Consider the following 20,689-nt stretch of genomic DNA (forward strand, 5'->3'; position numbering starts at 1 on the left):
GCATGTGCATGACTGCGCATAATTGATGCCTTAATAAATGCAACATGTTGCGTTCGCCGGACACTACCGCACACCGCAAAACAACACATGCGTACGCATCCGCATGTGAACTGATGCAAACGCATGTCCCTGCGTACACAATGTTAAATATATGTACGCGTGACGCATGCGGATCTATGCGGATCAAACGCCGCGCACAGACTCGCTAATGTGAAACCAGCCCCTGATTTGTAAAGTGCGGCGTTATTATTGGTTAAAATGATGGAACTTCCAAACCCCCCCCATAATGGCAGTCAATGAATGCAGCAAAATCGCACAGTATGAACGCAGCCTAAGGGATGGTTTGACACCTAGGTTTTTTTTCTTTATTTGACAACCTGTTAGCTACAGTGACATATAATGTTTATTTTTTTGCTTGTGAGATTTTTTTGTCCATTGTGTTTATTTTCCAAATACAGTCTTCCCTATAAAATTCTACTAAAACGGAACAAAAGGGAAGAAATATAACGAGGTGGGAAGGAGATTCTAGCGGGAACGTGGGGCACTGTAGGTTAGTACACTCTGCTGTTCCCTGTTATCAGCCCTGTCAGATTGACTGTGATGGCAATATAGGAAAATGTGTCCCAAGCCATCACCCAGGAGTAACTGTGAGGGATCTCGGGATTTCCCAGGTGTAAGGCTCAGACTCCAGCTCCTGGCACCACACACCCGTCCTCCCATGCCACAAGCGTATAGTGTCAGCGCTCCCCTCCTCCTCCTCCTGTGTAATGACAGCAGGTAGTAGTGTCACATCCACATGCCCCGCACTGCGCATGCGCAACTGAGGAGCTGCAGCCCAAGGCAGAGCTGGAGACAGGCGACCGGACTGGAGGCAGAGACGGAGCGGAGACAGCGGAGGCTGAGGATGGGCGCCGGGCGCTGCCGCGATCACTGAGGAGCCAGTGACCCGAAGCAAGAAGAAGCGCTGAGTGACTCCTCCATCAGGTGCCTCGCAGTGAAGGATCTCATGTCCCCACACCATGAAGAGGAGCCCAGATGAGGAGACACCTCCACCCAGCAGCCTGCACCCTGCACTGCACAGGAGGCTGTGACCCTGCACTGCACAGGAGGCTGTGACCCTGCACTGCACAGGAGGCTGTGACCCTGCACTGCACAGGAGGCTGTTGTGACCCTGCACTGCACAGGAGGCTGTGACCCTGCACTGCACAGGAGGCTGTTGTAACCCTGCACTGCACAGGAGGCTGTGACCCTGCACTGCACAGGAGGCTGTTCTAACCCTGCACTGCACAGGAGGCTGTTGTAACCCTGCACTGCACAGGAGGCTGTTCTAACCCTGCACTGCACAGGAGGCTGTTGTGACCCTGCACTGCACAGGAGGCTGTGACCCTGCACTGCACAGGAGGCTGTTGTGACCCTGCACTGCACAGGAGGCTGTGACCCTGCCCTCTGGATCTGCACCCTGCACTGCACAGGAGGCTGTGACCCTGCACTGCACAGGAGGCTGTTGTGACCCTGCACTGCACAGGAGGCTGTTGTGACCCTGCACTGCACAGGAGGCTGTGACCCTGCCCTCTGGATCTGCACCCTGCACTGAACAGGAGGCTGTGACCCTGCACTGCACAGGAGGCTGTGACCCTGCACTGCACAGGAGGCTGTTGTGACCCTGCACTGCACAGGAGGCTGTGACCCTGCCCTCTGGATCTGCACCCTGCACTGAACAGGAGGCTGTGACCCTGCACTGCACAGGAGGCTGTTGTGACCCTGCAGGACACAGGAGGCTGTGACCCTGCCCTCAGGATCTGCACCCTGCATCTCTCCACACTCCTCAGACCTGAACTTCTGCTACCCAGGATGAGACTGGCAGAGCTGTGATAAGTCCTCACCTGCCCCCCATTACTTTCCTCCTCTCCTAATATTGCACTTGCACTTTTTGTTATTCCACCTGTACCAATGGAGCCTTGGAGACAGTGCGCCCAGTGGCTGATCAGGTGCAGGGTGCTGCCTCCAAACCACCGGGTAACATGGGACACTGCGCAGGTATTCGACCTGGCCCAGACCCTCCGGGATGGGGTCCTGCTGTGCCAGCTGCTGAAGAACCTGCAGCCCAGCTGTATCAATCTGAAGGACATTAATCTTCGGCCACAGATGTCCCAGGTCAGTAAGTGCCCAGGTGTCATCACCCTTTGCTTATTTCTAGTGAAATAGCTCCTAGGACAGGATCTGGCCAAAAGTCTACTTTCTATAACACCAACATGTTCTGCGGCGCTGTACATAGAACAGTCTGACATCCATCCTAAGGGGCTCGCAACCTAATATCGCATGCAATCTGGTGGTATATTTCGTTATAGGATTAACTTGGCTCAGAAAAGGTCTATATGTAGAGAGACTCAGGCACCGTTGACATTGGTTGGCAGCCATTGATATCTTGAAGGGTATATGACAAGGCGGTGTACATGCTTCTTAATCCATATTTGTTTCTGGAGTGTCAGTAAACCCTTGACAAGCTGCCAGTAACTCATGCAAACACGGGAAAATTCTGCAACTGTTGCTGAGATCTGACTCAGAGGTGTGTCCTTATGGCCTTGTGGGGCCACCATGCTGCACATCCATAGGAGCTGTCCAACATTTGACCAACCAAATTATGTCACTCTGGTCCTGGACCAATTCTCACCACTGGTCCCTGTTGGGCCCGTGTATGGTTGTGGCGCCAAGTAATGTAAGGAAATAGTGTTGCCCACGTTGTCCCGTTGCTACCATTGGTGGTTATTGTGTCATGGTCAGCAGTGACTACTGCAGTAATTGAGGACTTTGGGTCCGATTCATTATTTATTTAATTTTTCTTGACAATATGTCTCTTTTTTTGTCTTGTAGTAATCACTCTTCTTTTTTGGACAAAATTCTTCAAAATGGCACAAGTGGTTCATAAATTTTGGGCAAAATGAAAAAATGCTCCTTTTTTCACTTTAACTTTGTTTGAGATTTTTTTTTGAGCAAAAAGTAGTTGCATGTTCCAATAAATGGTGGAAAATTTTGAGCAAAAATTCCAGAGGTATGTAAAATCACTCCAGGGGTGGACTGGATTACGTGTGCAAAATTTGAGGGACTTTTAAAAAAAAGTTGCAATTGATGAATCAGCCACAAACATCTGGAAACCACAAAATCCTTGGCCCACTGTGGTGACATAAAGAACTACAGGACAAAATACATACATTTAAAAAGGGACAAATTAAGGTTTCTATATGATAAAAGCTTTTTTAAGCATTTCTGTTGATTAGGGGTCCCCAACCAGTAGCTCGAGAGGCTTGCGGCTGTCAGCTGGCTTAGTGCATTAGCATCTCTAGATGGTGACTTGTGTGTAGCCCTGCCCGGAAGATCAGATCTAGAATGGGGTGAGGTAGGAGACCCTGGGGCTTGGCATATTGCCTTGGTGTGATTTCCAGGGCTGTGGAGTCGGAGTCGGTGCTCATTTTGGTGGAGTCGGAGTTGGAGTCGGTATAAAATGGACCGACTCCGACTCCTAAAATATATAATAAATTGGGTACAGTAGTTCAATGCAGAATGTGCTGAATATTTTTTCATAGGAATTTGGGAAAGTTATGAAATGTCCTATAAATTTGACTGTTCTATTCCTGATCTAAGGCTACATTCACACACAGCGTTTTTCCTGCATTTTTTGAGGATACGTTTTTCAGTTGCAAAAGCAGATCAGCTTTTTAAAAAACTGCATCACCTGAAATGTTTTTGAGCTCATAGATAATGTTTTCAATAGCAAAAGCAGATTAGGAATATGCTCTATCTATCCATTTATCCATATCTGTCTATCCATATCTTATCTGTACCAAAAAGAATGAAAGCCGGGTAGCACACAGACTAACACTCCTTTTTTTTTTAGCACCAGTCAGGTGCACCTCATAGCTGCCCAAAAGGACGCCCAGGACATGCATTGCTCGTCTTCAGTAACACATCAACATCAATTGATAGTTGGAATAAATAGACTGCATTCATCACCACATCTTCTTAAGGTGCTGGCTTTATTTTCAAGTGTAGGGGTGTGCAGTATGAGGTTCTGCAGCAGCTGAGGTGTGCAGTATGAGGTTCTGCGGAACAGTATGAAGTTCTGCCCCCCCCACAGGTTTGATCTTGGCTACGCCCATAGTGTGAATGTAGCCTGAGGATCTAGGCTTTATCTTAGCCGAGATAAGTCATAGTGTGTGTGTGTGTGTGTATATACTGTATGTATATATATATATATATATATATATATACAGTACAGACCAAAAGTTTGGACACACCTTCTCATTCAAAGCGTTTTCTTTATTTTCATGACTATGAATATTGTAGATTCACTCTGAAGGCATCAAAACTATGAATTAACACATGTGGAATTATATAATTAGCAAAAAAGTGTGAAACAACTGAAAATACTGTATGTCTTATATTCTAGGTTCTTCAAAGTAGCCACCTTTTGCTTTGATTTCTGCTTTGCACACTCTTGGCATTCTCTTGATGAGCTTCAAGAGGTAGTCACCGGAAATGGTTTTCACTTCACAGGTGTGCCCTGTCAGGTTTAATAAGTGGGATTTCTTGCCTTATAAATGGGGTTGGGACCATCAGTTGTGTTGTGCAGAAGTCTGGTGGATACACAGCTGATAGTCCTACTGAATAGACTGTTAGAATTTGTATTATGGCAAGAAAAAAGCAGCTGAGTAAAGAAAAACGAGTGGCCATCATTACTTTAAGAAATGAAGGTCAGTCAGTCCGAAAAATTGGGAAAACTTTGAAAGTGTCCCCAAGTGCAGTGGCAAAAAACATCAAGCGCTACAAAGAAACTGGTTCACATGAGGACCGCCCCAGGAAAGGAAGACCAAGAGTCACCTCTGCTGCGGAGGATAAGTTCATCCGAGTCACCAGCCTCAGAAATCGCAGGTTAACAGCAGCTCAGATTAGAGACCAGGTCAATGCCACACAGAGTTGTAGCAGCGGACACATCTCTACAACAACTGTTAAGAGGAGACTTTGTGCAGCAGGCCTTCATTGTAAAATAGCTGCTAGGAAACCACTGCTAAGGACAGGCAACAAGCAGAAGAGATTTGTTTGGGCTAAAGAACACAAGGATTGGACATTAGACCAGTGGAAATTTGTGCTTTGGTCTGATGAGTCCAAATTTGAGATCTTTGGTTCCAACCACCATGTCTTTGTGCGACGCAGAAAAGGTGAACGGATGGACTCTACATGCCTGGTTCCCACCGTGAAGCATGGCGGAGGAGATGTGATGGTGTGGGGGTGCTTTGCTGGTGACACTGTTGGGGATTTATTCAAAATTGAAGGCATACTGAACCAGCATGGCTACCACAGCATCTTGCAGTGGCATGCTATTCCATCCGGTTTGTGTTTAGTTGGACCATCATTTATTTTTAACAGGACAATGACCTCAAACACACCTCCAGGCTGTGTAAGGGCTATTTGACCAAGAAGGAGAGTGATGGGGTGCTACGTCAGATGACCTGGCCTCCACAGTCACCAGACCTGAACCCAATCGAGATGGTTTGGGGTGGGCTGGACCACAGAGTGAAGGCAAAAGGGCCAACAAGTGCTAAGCATCTCTGGGAACTCCTTCAAGACTGTTGGAAGACCATTTCCAGTGACTACCTCTTGAAGCTCATCAAGAGAATGCCAAGAGTGTGCAAAGCAGTAATCAAAGCAAAAGGTGGCTACTTTGAAGAACCTAGAATATAAGACATATTTTCCGTTGTTTCACACTTTTTTGTTAATTATATAATTCCACATGTGTTAATTCATAGTTTTGATGCCTTCAGAGTGAATCTACAATTTTCATAGTCATGAAAATAAAGAAAACTCTTTGAATGAGAAGGTGTGTCCAAACTTTGGTCTGTACCGCATGTATGTAATCGATATTATACAGTGTATTACATATTTACAATTTATTACAGTTTTTTGTGTTCTAAAGTTGTATTCCAATAAATAGATATTATGTTCTATCTAAATATCTTGATTATTGGATCATAGAAATGATTAAATGTCTGATGTTCACATTGTACTACAATAAATTATTCACTTAAATATAAGCAATATTTGTGGGAGTCGGAGTCGGTGTAAGGGAAATTGAGGAGTCGGAGTCGCAGGTTTGGCTTACCGACTCCACAGCCCTGGTGATTTCAGTGGGAAGGCATTGGCTGCCATTATTCTGGTAATAGGGGGCTCTGGGTGCCACTACTGTTAGTGGGGAAGGAGCTGGATGTGGCTGGAGACCCTTTTTCAGAGCTGAATGAGCCTCCCAAGGTCAGAAATGTTGGAGACCTCTGCTGTAGACTATGGCGATCTGTGAGGGTTCTGAGGCTCTTTGGGAGGTCGTGAGAGGCAAACCGCACATTTGGCTACAAGAGATAGACTCAATCTATGGGTTGACGTTAATGTAGACTTTGGGGAGACTGTGGGTATACTGCCACCACATTCTCTTTCACCTTGGTTAAAGAAGACTACAGTATGTGCAGACTTCGTGCAAGCCCTATATTTGTAGTATGGGTTGGGAAAGGTTCCTGGGGTAGATTATAAATGTGTCTATACTATTTTATTCACCCGATACTGAAGAGTGTCAATTTTGTCTCCATTCAGGTGGTATGTGTCATTATATTTGTTTTTCCAACTTACAGGATGGCGGAGTAATTGTGGTATACATTTGTTACATATGAAGGTTCTAATTGAGACAACTCTGATGTAAGGGTCCATTGTAGGATGCAGAGACCCAAGAACCTGTCCTCATTTGCATCGGGGTGTGGTGCTATACATTGGATACCTTTAGCACTCACAGATACATTGATTTTAATAGGGTTGTTGGATTTTGCAGACATGTCTAAAGCCTTTGCAGGAACAATAGTCCTATATACAGCACTGTTTTTTTCCACCAAATGTGACAGTCTGCAACGGAGGTCCTAATGCAGTCTCAGACTTGTTTTTTCATTCAAAGGGGTTGTTCTAGGCTGAAAAGAAAAGTCTGCAATCACTCAAACTGTAGTTGCTAAGTTGTGACAGTGTACAATGTGCACACTGTCGGGATTCCCCTGTATTCCCCTCATGCGACCACATGCAGTCTAGTGCCAAGTAGTTTCTAGCGTTTCCTTGAATTATCTTCTATTGAGAGAAGCCGGGTGAGAGTAATCAGCACACAGTCGCAACTATGCAAATCATCCACCCGCACACCAGAAAATCGTGACAGTGTGTGTGTCGCACACTGTCACAATTTAGCAGTCACGTAGACTTTTCATTTCTGCCATTGGGGATGAGTAACTGAAACCTTTTTTTCTGGTGAAAACGATCTGATACCTGTTGCCATTCATACATGAATCTTTTCTATATGAAAATTATGTAGTGAAATAGATTCCGGCAATGTGACAAAACCTGCCACACTACGCCCCAATCCATCACTTGTGCACTCCACCAACCCTGGAGGCAGCCAAGTAACAATACTGAGACGGTCCTCCATAGTCACTCTTCTAATGTCAGTTGTAAAGCCACATTCCAATCAGAGACAAGAATGGAGAAACTTTGTAGCAGAGTTTTCCTATTTGTACATCCTTATTTCTTATACTTTGCCTCTTATGTTTAGTCTTTTCTTCGCCATATTGTAGTACAATGTTCCTTTGTGGCTACAACGTATCATTTGCATCTGTTTTGTAACTTGTAATAACAGTGTATACGACACTGAATGCTGGAAGTGAGCGTCCGGCCGGCAATAATGAGCTAGTGTCAGTGATTACTGATGCCGAACATAATGAAGTCTCTGTAGTGAGTGGCAATGATGAAGATCCCAGTGGTCATAGCTGTCAGCTGAATACATAGATTGTATATAGGATTTTCATATAGGAATGTGCAGATTATAGTAATTTGCACCTCGTATTCACAGGTCATAATATGACAGTACTGAGTATGCCGAGTGTCTAATTATAGCATTTACAGTTATATGTGTTATAGGCGTAAGTCACTGATATGCTTTTATGTAGGAAAACTGCGTGGCTACTAATATGGCCATAAGTAGAGCTTGTTTTTATAGTGACACCCAGCTTTCGTACAATGTAAGTGGTGTGTAGATCATATAGCACTAATGGATATCAGGTAACCCGACTGTCCAGGAAGCAGATATAGCTAAGACTGAAGGTTAGTGGGGAATTATCTGTAGCCATTGTTTATGATCGCACGTATAGATGATGATAGCACTGGCAGATGTAAGAAGCATCACCATGTGCAGCTGATCAGCTCTGCTTCCGTTCGGTGGGCGGTGGGTCATACAGAGGCTGGAGGATGTCACAGATGAGTAGCTCACACTGCTGTCTGCTGTTCGCATGGCTGACGGGTGCAGTACAAAGAAAGACACAACCGCACATGATAGGATTTATTAGCAATAAACATTTGGAAAAGATTTAAAGAGAAATGAAAACAGGAAAATGGTATAATTCACACCGAGCGGACGAGCAGCAGAATTTCCATCTGGATTTTATGAGCGGAAAATCTGTGGCAAACTCATATCGCCATCATGGTGGATGAGATTTTCCAAAATCTTATCCACTTTCTGCATAATATAAAACCTGAAATTGACCACCATCCACATCATGTGACACGGTTCACACTTATTGAAAGGATCCCAGCAACAATTTTGTTGATTATAACAAGAACTGGTTAATCACTGCTTCGCTGTCTCATTTGGACTTGCCAGCTTGGCTGTCCTCCTTCCTTCCTATATAAGGTGAAACAAAGAACAGAACCATGGCCCACAGTTGTGAAGCACCGCCTCGCCCGGATTAATTTGCTCCTTGATTTTATTGTACTCACAAGACAGATAAGCAAAGTTGGCATATAATCAGTTATAGGAAATTCATTAGTTGCCTATTTTCTGACTTGACTTTTGCCATTCTGGCTTTGATGGTGGCAGATATCAGAGGGAGAAGTCCTGTAATAATATCTGACACCAGGACGTTAGCAGCATATCCTTTGTGTGTTTTACCATAGGACATCCTGGAACCATATCTATCTTACGCGGCACCTATGTAACTTTACCTGGCCAACCACATGATAGAAAAAACAAAAAGACACTACTGTTCATGAGACCAGGCCACATTTGTTAGCTGTAGACAGGGATCAGAATGGGCAATCACTAGTCTGCAGCTACAAAACCGCATAGGCAGTAAGCTGTGATGCTGTCTGCTCTGCCATCTATCTGCCATCACTATATCTTGGCACCAGCTTGTGCTACAATTCTTCTTCTTTGGGATCAGACTAGGCAGGCTAGTCTTCACGCTCCATGTGCATCAATGAAATGTGAGCACCCATAACTAGAGGTCGCATGAGTTAATTTGCAGGACAAGGTATAGCGGCCATGTTGAGAGACCCGAGAACCACCTTCTACTTCCCAGTTCCCACAACTCTTCATTTGATTAGCAATTACCCACTCTATACAACTAAAGACAAGTGTGAACAGGTGTAAGCTAACAGAGACACTCTATATTACTAACAAATAAATTAGTTACCGTATGTAGAGTGGCTGTCTTAGCTCGCACCTGTTCACACTTGTCTTTTTCTGTTTGGAAGTGCCAGTCAGTTTTTTTTATATTTATTTGTAGTTCATGCCTTTTGACTGATCTCCTCCCATCAGACTAAGGCATTTTTAAATAGAGCTTGATCTTACCTGCTATTATAATTATAGGCTTTTAGACAAGGTTAGATGCATGATGTTGGGTTTAGGGTCCCAACAAAGGGGTACGTCTTGTCGCTGGCAGTTGGGCTTACACGAATTGTCCAATTTGAGCTCTAAGTACCTTCATTTTTAGCTTATTTTCTACAGCAGTAATGCAGTTCCAATTTCATATATTCAATATTTTCATACATAGAGTTTCAGAGTGCAGCTTTAATGTCGTTCATTTGATTATTAGGCCTGGTGCGACATCACATGGGATGCTAAGGTCGGTACAGGCTGGCTAATCACAAGAAGATCCGCGGATGCCCGGAAGTAGGGGGCATTTCTCAGGGATCCTGTCCAGCAGCCACAGTTTAGTAACCTGGTCCTGTGAATTGATTTGCACAAACTATACCCATGACTAGGGATGAATGGACCTGTGGAAGTTCCGGTTCTGGTACACGAGCCTAAATTATTCCAAAGTTCAGTTTGGGTACCAGAACTGTATCTAAACTTGATTCAGAACTTGAACCGCCTTGAAAACAATGGGGACCCCAACTTCTGAGCTGGAAAATTTCTCTCACTGCAACGGACTTTCCTTGGAACACCGGACATTGCAATGGATTTCCGGGAGAGGTCCATATTTGGTGTTTAGATGCGGATACTAACTGTCTGGTACGAACCCGGACTTTTAAGTTCGGGTTCACTCATCTCCACCCTTGGCCCTTTAGCTGGTTCACCGGTTTTCCTTCCTTGAAATACTTTTCAAACTAACCACTAAATACCAGGAACATCCAACAAGAAACGCCATTTTGGAGATGCTCTGACTCATTTGTTCTGCCATCACAATTTGATCCTTCTGCTTGCAGATGTTTCTTGCTTCCAGTACAAGCATTTAGAGGCCTGTCATTTGCTGCTTGTTATCTCCCACCTATGGACAGGTGCCATTGTGAGAACCTGTCTGATTAAGGGATCTGGCTCTGAGCCACGAGCCAAGTTTTGGTGGTCTGGTTCTCTGTCTGGTGTGGACAGTATGGATCTGACCGTGGTGTCAAGGTGTAATTGCGCAGGGTGTCATTCTGCTTGTGTTGGCAGCCAGGGCCATAACTGCACATTATGTAAGTAGCACATTCATTTCACTTGTTTGATTTCTTTTAGAATATGACTCAAAAAAAAAAAAAGAAAGAAGTCTGAGTCTTATTTGAGCCGTCATGCAGCAGTGAACGGAGCCATTATATTGCTATTAGGCCTGTAGGGTAAGAATGATAGCAGGCCAAGGAAGCCTCCCTGTACAGTAAATTGTAGGAAGTGGTTTGTGTGACTGAATTTAACCTTGTGTTTTGTCATAGACTTTGCAGAAAGCTATTAGAGGACAAGTCACTTTTTATTAATGTTCAGGTTTGCGGTTCCAGCATTTTGCTTTGTAGTAAATGCTCGGCATGCTGCACTATGTTTTCTGGTAAAGATCTTAGGACAGATTAATCAAAATGGACTAAAAAACTTCTTTAGTTGCCCTCAACAACGAATCAGGACTCAGCTTTCATTTCCTAAAACTGGTGCGACAAAATAAAAGTTGCACTGTGATTGGTTGTTATGGGAAAAGAAGACATTTTTCCTTATAAATGGCTTTGAATCCCTGGTAGTTTCATATATTGGGGCATATTCATCACAATGGTATTCCATCTGCCAGTCTAAAAAAGCATGGCGGAGTAAAGGCCCCAATACTTAGTAGGTACCTGTCAATAGAACGACGGTTCAGCTGACAACTATCTGCTGACTACCCCATACACAGGAGCGCTCACCGTGCCCCGTGTTCCTGCGTTCGCCATGAGAGAGATGCTGCTGGAGAGAGAGACGCTGGCGACATGTTATACAGATCGAAAGGATCGGCAGTCTGAGACCAGGCATGCATAACCCTTATGACTCATACTCACTTGCGAGAGACTCTCACGATTCTCGTGCGAGTCTCTCAAATGAAAACCTGGCGCTGCCGCCGTCACTGGGACCGGAGCGTGCGGCTACATGTATTTCTATGCAGCTGCACGCTCTGGTCTGAGTGCCGGCAGCAGTGCCAGGCTTTCATTTGAGAGACTCGCATGAGAATCGTGTGAGTCTCTCGCAAGTGAATATGAGCCCTTAGGCCACAATCACACGTTCAGTATTTGGTCAGCATTTTACCTCAGTATTTGTAAGCCAAAATCAGGAGAGGAAAATCAGAGGAAGAGTGTAATAGAAACTCATCACCACTTCTGTATTTATCACCCACTCCTGGTTTTGGCTTACAAATACTGAGGAAAAATACTGACCATATACTTCACGTGTGAACGTGGCCTTAGCGTCTTGAGCCCTGTACACATTAGACTGTTTGCTGAGCCCAGTATCAGCTGTATCGGCTGACGTTAGTCTCATGTGTATGGGGGCCTTAGGCCGGGGTCACACGAGCATATAACACGGCCGAGTGCTATGCAATAAAACATGACATGGCGATTTGGCATGACAGAACAATGGGAGCATGCTGCGATTGTCAGCGAGATTCGGCTCACACGCACTCATACAAGTCTATGGGTGCATCTGAAACATCGGAGTTCACTCAGATGTCATCCCAGTGCAGTCCAATATATGCCGGCTCAGGCCATGGAGGAGATGGAGAAATTACTTTCTCCGTCTCCTCAACTGTGCTGTGATTCTGTGATGCAAGAGGATCGGAGCACAGAGTACTGACACTCGGATCACTACTGCAGCAGAATTTGAGACGCTTGTCATTAGCATATCAGGTGCTCTCACATCAGATGCCATACGCTCCTCTGATTGCAGCCTTAAAATGCACAAAATTCAAGAGACACACCAGCTTAATGAATTGAGCACTAGAGTCTACTTCAGCTTTAGGGTGCAATGGGTTTTTACTACAATTTTCGGTCCACCATTGGCCATGATGCTTTCACTTCGTCCCCCACCCCTCACCCCCACTGATGTGCAAAGGCAAAAGTTTGGAAAAATTGTGAAAAAAACTTGGTTAATGTAACACCCCTTTAGGGCAACCACTGTACCCTGGGTATTATGGGGGGGTCTCACCTCTCTAGGGCGCTGTGCCTCCACCCGAATCTTGATTGGAGCTCTGTCTCTGGGGCTGCAGAAGGACAGTTTTCTTCTGCCAGGGGCTGATTCGGGAAACCCCTGCCACAGCTCAGTACACACTCAGGAAACAGGAGTAAAGCAGTTTAACAGATTTATTGCTATGCAGCAGAATTGAGGTGGGTTTAAAGGGATAAACATACAATGCAATTAACAATGCTCTATAAAAGTCATATACACATCACAATCTAATTCAACTCCAACCCTGCAAATATAACGTGGCAGGTTCCCCCTCTTTTGTATTGACTCAGTCCAAATGTTGGGGCCCAGTTTCCGCGGATGTTGACGCGCAAAGTAGCAACCGTGGGTGCACTTAGATGAATGTTGCTGTCAATAGTCTAGGTTGCCGTGTACTCACTGTAAATAGCACTGATAGAACCACAATTCTCAGAAGGGCACTCACTATGTCTCTAACGGCCGGACGATTCTTTGGACTCCAGCTGGGGGCTGCAGGATTTAGACCTTTATGCGATGGGAGTGCCGGCAAGACTCTCTGGATCTTTGCTTTCTCCAGCAACAGGGTATCTCCGCGGGGACTCCCACACTCTGCAACTTAGGAGAATCAAGATCCACACCGCTCTGTCTCTCATAGCAAGCAGCTGCCACGTTCTCCCTCCTCTGCACATTTACTTTCACTTTCTTCACAGCGTCCTCCCTCAAGTCCCTCTGTTATGAATGGGTCACCGAGGAGGAAAAAACAAAACAAGCTAAGTCACAGAAAACCAGAGAGGTTGGTAACTATGCAGATTGCAGATCCCTGATCCTAACCACACAACTAGCAGCAGCCGTGGAGTGTTCCTATGATAAACCTAGATGCTTCGTCACAGCCGGAGGACTAAATAAGCCTAAAGCAAGAAAAGGGGAAGACTAGCTGCCCCAGAGCAGACCCCAAAGGAAAGACAGCCCCCACACATGTATTGACGGTGAAACAAGATGAAAACACAAACACAGGCAGGAAAACAGGCTGAGCAAATGATGGGGCCCAAACTAACTAGAAAGGAAAGGAAAGACACTGTCTGCAATCTGCCAAAAACCCTACAAAAATAATGTCCAACACTTCTGATAGCAAAATTAACCCTGAAGTCACTAGACTTCTCCCACTATATCAGCACTCTGAAATATTCTGAGACAGAGGAAAAAGAGGCCAATCTAATAAGGGACAATAAAGCAAATCGGCAAATACAGATAAATAAGAGTGGAAATTCAGCACAGCCCCAGCCAGGGCTGGCTGACCACACAAAAAACTGAATAGACCAACAAAATCAAGTGTGAACATAAGCAGAAAAACTTAGCTTGAGCTGACTGGAACAGAGCTGAGAACCAAAACCTGACAAGCCAGAAGGAATCACCAGCACCAGAATAGGGCGTCGGCTGTCTTAAATCCAGTCTGAGATTCCCGAGGTCCAATCGTCATCCTCCTTATCAGGTGGCAGATCTCCACTGATTAAATCAGCCTCGCTACCTCCTATTACCACCAGAGGGAGCCTGGAAGGAGAACTCACAACTGGTAGATCAGAAAATGAACTCACAACATCCCTCCTTCTCTCTTCTTCTATCATCTCACTGAAACAAGGGTCCCTGGGAATTGTAGTCTTCTGCCACTCAGGAGAAAAACGATTAGTGTCTGTAGGTCCCTGTTTAACAGCCACTGCAAAACTCTTCTTGTCTGTACGTTCCAATATGTCGGTAGATGCTCTGACAGTTCCCTGTGCAGGTGTTACATTAATTTTATACACCTGTTTTCTGGCAATGCACTAATCATGAATTACCTCGAAGATCGAAGAGGGGAATATAAACGTTATTATTTTACAAGGGGGAAACATAGGGATTAAGAAAGGGTTCTCCCAAGTTGAGGAAAACCCCTGGAGCAAACAAAAAAAAAAACAGGGAATCTTATGGTATGTGCACACGTAGTTTTTAGGTGCTGCGGTTTTCTCCCCGCGGATTTTGTAAAATCCGCAGGTAAATTTCAGGTCAAAAGACCTGCGGTTTACCTGCAGATTAGGCTGCGGTTTTGCCCTGCGGTTTATCACCTCTACAATGGAGGAGATGGTAAACCACAGCGGAATCCGCAGAAAAGAAGTGACATGTCATTTCTTTCTGCGGATTTGAAACTGCAGCAAAACCGCGCAGAAAATTCCGCAGCATGTGCACAGCGGTTTCTATTTTACATAGAGTAAAATGGTACTGTACAACGCAGCAGATTCTGCTGCGGACCCGCAGGGCCAGAAACGCTGCGGATCCGCAGCAAAATCTGCAGCGTGTGCACACACCCTTAAGGTATGTGCACACGGTGCGGATTCTGCTGCAGTTCTGCAGATCTGCAACAGAACTGCATGTGATGTACAGGACCATTTAAGGCTTTGTAAACCAAAAAACGCAGTGCACATGCTGCGGATTTTTCCGCGCAGATTTAAAACTGCAGCATGTCACTTATTTTGTGCGGATCTGCAGCAGTTTTTGTGCAGTTTTCCCCTGCAGTTTTACACCTGTGGATTTCTATTATGGAGCAGGTGTAAGGCTGAGTGCACACGGTGCGGATTCTCCTGCAGATTTTTCCGCGCAGATTTTGCTGAATCCGCAGGTAAAATGACCTGCGGATTTAGTGCAGTTTTAGTGCGGTCAGGGCCGGCCCGAGAGATTACGGCGCGCTAGGCGAAACTATTTTGTTGCACCCCTACTATTTTTGGCAGTAGATGAAAACTTGGGATATAAATTTAGGAGCAAAATAAACCACAACAACAATGATTAATTAACTCTTTCCTAACTCTTTAATCTTCTGAGAAGTTGTATAGGACAAATATATACAAAGTAATCAATAACACAAAACAAAAACGACCATAGGTAATTAAAATTTTTGTTTCCTTGCCTTTTTTTTTTTTAAAAGGATGACACTAAGTCACCGAGATTAATTTGTTTAGCAACTTCAGATTCTATCGAAATTGTTGCCAACCCAACCAACCTCTCTTGCGTCATATTTGCCCTTAAATATGTACACTTTTCTTTCCATCCCTAAAACTTTTTGCCTTTTGAAAAGATTTTTTATAATTTTTTCTATTTTTTCTCTGGCGCCCCCTTTGGGTCGGCGCCCCTGGCGGCCGCCTAGTTCGCCTATACGTTCGGGCCGGCCCTGAGTGCGGTTTTAATGCCTATTTAGTGCAGTTTTTGTGCGGATTTCCCCTGTGGTTTTCCACCTGCGGATTTCTAGAATGGAGCAGGTGGAAAACTGCAGGAAATCCACACAAAAGAAGTGACATGCTGCAGTTTTCAATCCGCAGCAAATCTGCGCGGAAAAATCCGCACCATGTGCACAGCGGATTTTGAATTACATTATCTTTAATGGTACTGTACATCACATGCAGTTCTGCTGCAAATCCGCAGGGCCAAATCCGCTGCAGATCCGCAGCAGAATCCGCACCGTGTGCACATAGCCTAAATCTGCACTAAATCCGCAGGTAAAACGCAGGTCACTTTACCTGCGGATTTAGCAAAATCAGCACAGAAACTTCCACGGCAGAATCTGCAACGTGTGCACATAGCCTTAAGGCTTGTTGCACAGTGTATAAAACCAAAAAGGACCACGTATCCATATATACCAACACCATTTAATATTATTAATTAATGTTTTTTATTGAGGACACCAAAAAGGGACACATTAAAAACCACAATAAAGACAATACATAATTAAAAAAGCAAAAGGGGCAGGTCAGCACACATTAATAAGTTAGAGTTATAATAAACGGATCTTATGGTGTATTTTATTCAAAAATATATATCTCCACTCAATTTAAATCAATAAGGAAAAAGAATTATATATATGAAATAAAGTGCAGTGCATATAAATAACAATTGTTATCCAATAAAGTGCAGTGCATATATGTAACAATTGTTATACAATAAAGTGCTTTAAATAAATATTCAACACATAGTCTGAGTGGAGATAAATGTAAAGTTACAAATGCTCACCAGAATTCATAATGTGTGTGCCGTCACCGCCACCCCGCACTCCAACGCGCATTTCACACGTTGCTTCATCAGGGAGTGAAGTGTTTTTAAACGGCAAAATGAATGAGACTTCTAAAATCTCATTCACACGGTGCTTTTTATTTTTTACATGCTACATTTTCTAAAAAACGCAGCACATCAGTTCTCTCAGTGTTTTTACTACATTTTTCCCCAATTGAGATCAAAATGGCTTAGCACCAAAAAAACATGCAAAATGAAAAGTCTCATAAAAACACATAAAAAAATTATTAGAAAGCTTGCGTAATTTTCACTGCGTTTTTATCGCCATAGCTTGCATCAAAATTGTGGCAAAAACATGACTCTCGAAAGGTCAGGTACTCACGATTAACTTCCCTGACCACAAACCTACCTCCCCCGGAGGTTCCTTCCCCCCTCTCGCCCCAGAAAGCAAGGACAAGTGACAACCAATTTCTTTGGATATAAACGGCCACAGCAGCCAATTTATTGATATTTATTGATAATTAAAAGACACTTGGTGAGGTCCTCGAAGTTACAAAGGTCTGGTGGTTTTTTCTCATGGCATTGCCCCCTCCCTCCCAGCCTTACTCCTAGCTGCAAGACTCAGAAGCACCATAGCTGCAAGACTCAGAAGCACCATTAAACCAAGGGAAGAGGTTGCCTTCCTGATATCAATGTGAACCCGACGTTCCATCGCCGGGTATCACCCAAACTCGTAATAAAGTGACCCCGACGTTCCATCGCCGGGTATCACGCAAAATTCTTGTTATTGTGATCCCGACGTTACATCGCCAGGTATCACCCATATTTCAAGTTAATGTGAATCCGACGTTCCATCTCTCCAGACTACCACCACATCACCATCCAATGAAAGTGATCCATGTATTTAAAGAATCCCGAATTTTTAACTAACTTCGAGGACCCACCAATGCCACGCCGAGAGCACCTTGACTACCTCAAGTGCTCGAGATCCCACCATCTGGCAATGCTGTGGCCATTTCTATCCCCTCTTGCAGCCCCAAAGTCCACAAATCCGTTCCCACTGCATTCAGGTGAACCCCATCTGCCAACCAAAACTCTTCCTCCATACGATCAAAACTTGCATGGCGTACCGCCATTCCCCCGTTCAGCACCACAAATTTGGATATTTCCTTGTTGACTTTAATGTGTGCCTTGTTAATCTTTGGAACAGAACATGCCTTCTGCCAAAATTTTCTGGGTACAATGTCAGACTGTCCTACTTTCAAACCCGGGAACCCCACCTATAGTTGCCTCAGGTCTTCGCTAACCAATCTCTTCCTAGAGCGGACTCCCAGGTCATTACCCCCTGCATTCAAAACTAAAATATCTGGAGATCTATGGCGGAGAACTGCTCGATGAAACTCGTGAATTACCCGACCCCATGTTAAACCCCTAAACCCAATCCAATTAATTAACGCCACATTCCTTTTGAAACCCATTTGTCTCCCATCCGTCCGTCTGCTCATAGCGCTCCTCGGTGAACATAAGAATTGCCTAGATTCCAGATTATCTGTGGAACCCGCCCTGTAATAAAACAAACATAAGTTAGTGAAATCTTTTAGTTACCCGAAAGTTTAGCCCCTTCCCATCCATGAGGTTGTACGTAGGACCGGTACCATTGTGACTCCCAAAGGCCAATTCTCATTACAATTTCCGAACGTAAACCTCTAACTGCTGCCTCTGTTGCAGCCCCAATGCGAAAGGAATGACCTCCATAGCTGTGCGGCTCCATGCCAGCTGCTTCCAAGCACTTCCGAAACACCGTGATGAACTGATATTTTGATAAAAAGGACCTGTCCTCATGACATAGCAAGGATCCCCCTTGCCTGGGCCTAGAAGCCATAAATTTTCCAAAACATCGCAACGGGCACACATCTTGCTGTCCGTCCCGTTCCAGAAGTCAAAGAGGGTCAATCGCCCCAGGCCATCCCTTTTGTGTCTTTTCCCTAACCCCACCTCTACCTATGTCATTTCCCCTTTAACCTTAGGCCACTACCCGTCGTCTCATCTTTCGTCCCCCACCCCTCTTCCCAGCTTCACCCATATTGACACTCTCTCCCAGCGTCATGCCAGCCTCCCCCTATCACTGCGTTTTCAAGTCCGGCTGGTACTCTATGTTGATGAGGGGGCACGCTGAAGGTTTGCCTCTGTGTGCTGATCCGTGAATCCTTTTTCCAATCAGGGACTGGAGTAAGATTTCTGATGTAAGGCATGCTGTAGCTCACCATAAATTAGACAAGCGGTGGCATCATGTGCCCCAAAATGGGCAGATCTGGGCACAACTGGCACAAAAACGCCAAAAGTTGCCAATTTTTGGCACAATCCCAAGTTGCGCTAAAATTTTGTGACTTGTCAAAGTGTTTTACACCAGATGAATCAGGACCTAAGTGTGAACATGCCCTGACAGGATATTTCTGGAGTAGCTGATATATGAATAGTTGAATTTTCCATTTAGTTGATTGAATTATGGTACATAAAAAGCCGGTAATTGCATGAACAGCAATTCCCTCATATATTATTGGTAACCAGTGGGTTCCATTAGCGTCATGTGTGAGGTCGCCCCAATTCTGAATATATTGTATACCTCAGAGAGTAGATCCTGGGAGCTCAGGCTACGTCTGAACCTATAGATTTACCACTTTGATTCATTTCATGTCACCTGGACCGTTTCTGATAATTGCCGCATGTATCGTTTATTTCTACTTTGCAATAAGACATTCCTTTCTAAAGAAGACATCATTAATTAAAGGATGGGAGAGAACACACCCTGAGTTTATTGCATACCAGGGATGTAGTCTGTAGTAAAACATAAGTGCAGTCTAGTTGTTAATATACAGGAAGCAAATTTCTGCATCGTCAGAATTAGAGTGCGGTTTTATAAGTGTTAATTATAATTATTCTCAAATTATATTATCATGGACAAAGCAAAGCTACATGCCTGCTTGCTAGGATTTAAAGGATTTATGTTCGCGAGCAGGTCGCTTTGTTTCCAGCCATTAGAAAGGTTTTTCTGCTTCGCTGATGACTTGTCCTGCTTCGACAGCTCAAACTCTGCCTGCCATGACCAAACACCATCATCCCAACCGTAAGGTTTCTTCTTGATCCAGAGCTAGATCTCAGAAGCTTAGCCCCCTGTTGTTGTAGGAGGCATATTTTGACACTAAGGCCGGGTTCACTTCACGTTTTTGCCATATGTCGGTGGGTCGGTCTACACTTCCATTTGAAGACCTAAAATATGGGATTCAGGTGGATCTGCTGATGAGGCCTTTGACTTTATTGAAGCAGACAGAGTCACTTTTTCTCCTGTCTGACCTCATTTTTGGTAGTGTCCGCCTTTTTTAGATGAGCTAAAAATCGTGGTTGATTGCACTTTTGTGTCTGCCCACAGAAAGATGACCACTGTCGAAAATGAGGTCAGATAGAGCACAAAGTGACTCCACCTGCTTCATTAATTTCAATAACTCCACCAGTGGATACGCCTGAATCCTATTTTTCAGACCCTGCAGGGCCATTGATGTGTAGGAAAAATGTGATGTGAACGCAGCCTTAGGCTGATTCATCATTCTTTTTGCATATTTTTGAGGGAGTAAAAGTTTGTATTTTAGATATTTTATTTTTGTGTCAATGTCACTAGTTTTTTTTCAGTCCTACTGTAATTATTATTTTTTTGGTTTGCTCATCAGTGTATGTGTGGTTTGCATTACTCAGTTTTCGACAGATTTATCATTTCTGACTTTTCAAAATGTCTCTGAATTTTTCTAGTAGTAGTGCCTTGTCGAGTACATCGTCTGCTTAATTTATTTTTGTGCAGTTGAAGACTAATTTGTGAAATAATCTCACCCTTACTCTGTTGGTAATTCTCTCTGA

The 20,689-nt window shown here is 44.4% G+C and overlaps 1 protein-coding gene across 2 annotated transcripts in view; it reads left to right on the plus strand.

Annotated features, from left to right (window-relative positions):
• The first annotated feature begins 851 nt into the window (after positions 1 to 851).
• Positions 852 to 20,689, plus strand: part of VAV3 (vav guanine nucleotide exchange factor 3) — a 275,259-nt gene continuing 255,421 nt past the window's right edge. For both annotated transcript variants that reach the window (XM_073571669.1, XM_073571670.1), the window contains exon 1: positions 852 to 2,154. In XM_073571669.1, the coding sequence (XP_073427770.1) occupies positions 1,951 to 2,154 (204 nt within the window). In that variant the 5' untranslated portion in view covers positions 852 to 1,950. The remainder of the gene's footprint in view (positions 2,155 to 20,689) is intronic.

This window comes from Dendrobates tinctorius, unplaced genomic scaffold (assembly GCF_039654945.1).
Source record: "Dendrobates tinctorius isolate UK_male_01 unplaced genomic scaffold, ASM3965494v1 ptg000029l, whole genome shotgun sequence".
In the NCBI taxonomy this organism is placed as follows: Eukaryota; Metazoa; Chordata; class Amphibia; order Anura; family Dendrobatidae; genus Dendrobates; species Dendrobates tinctorius.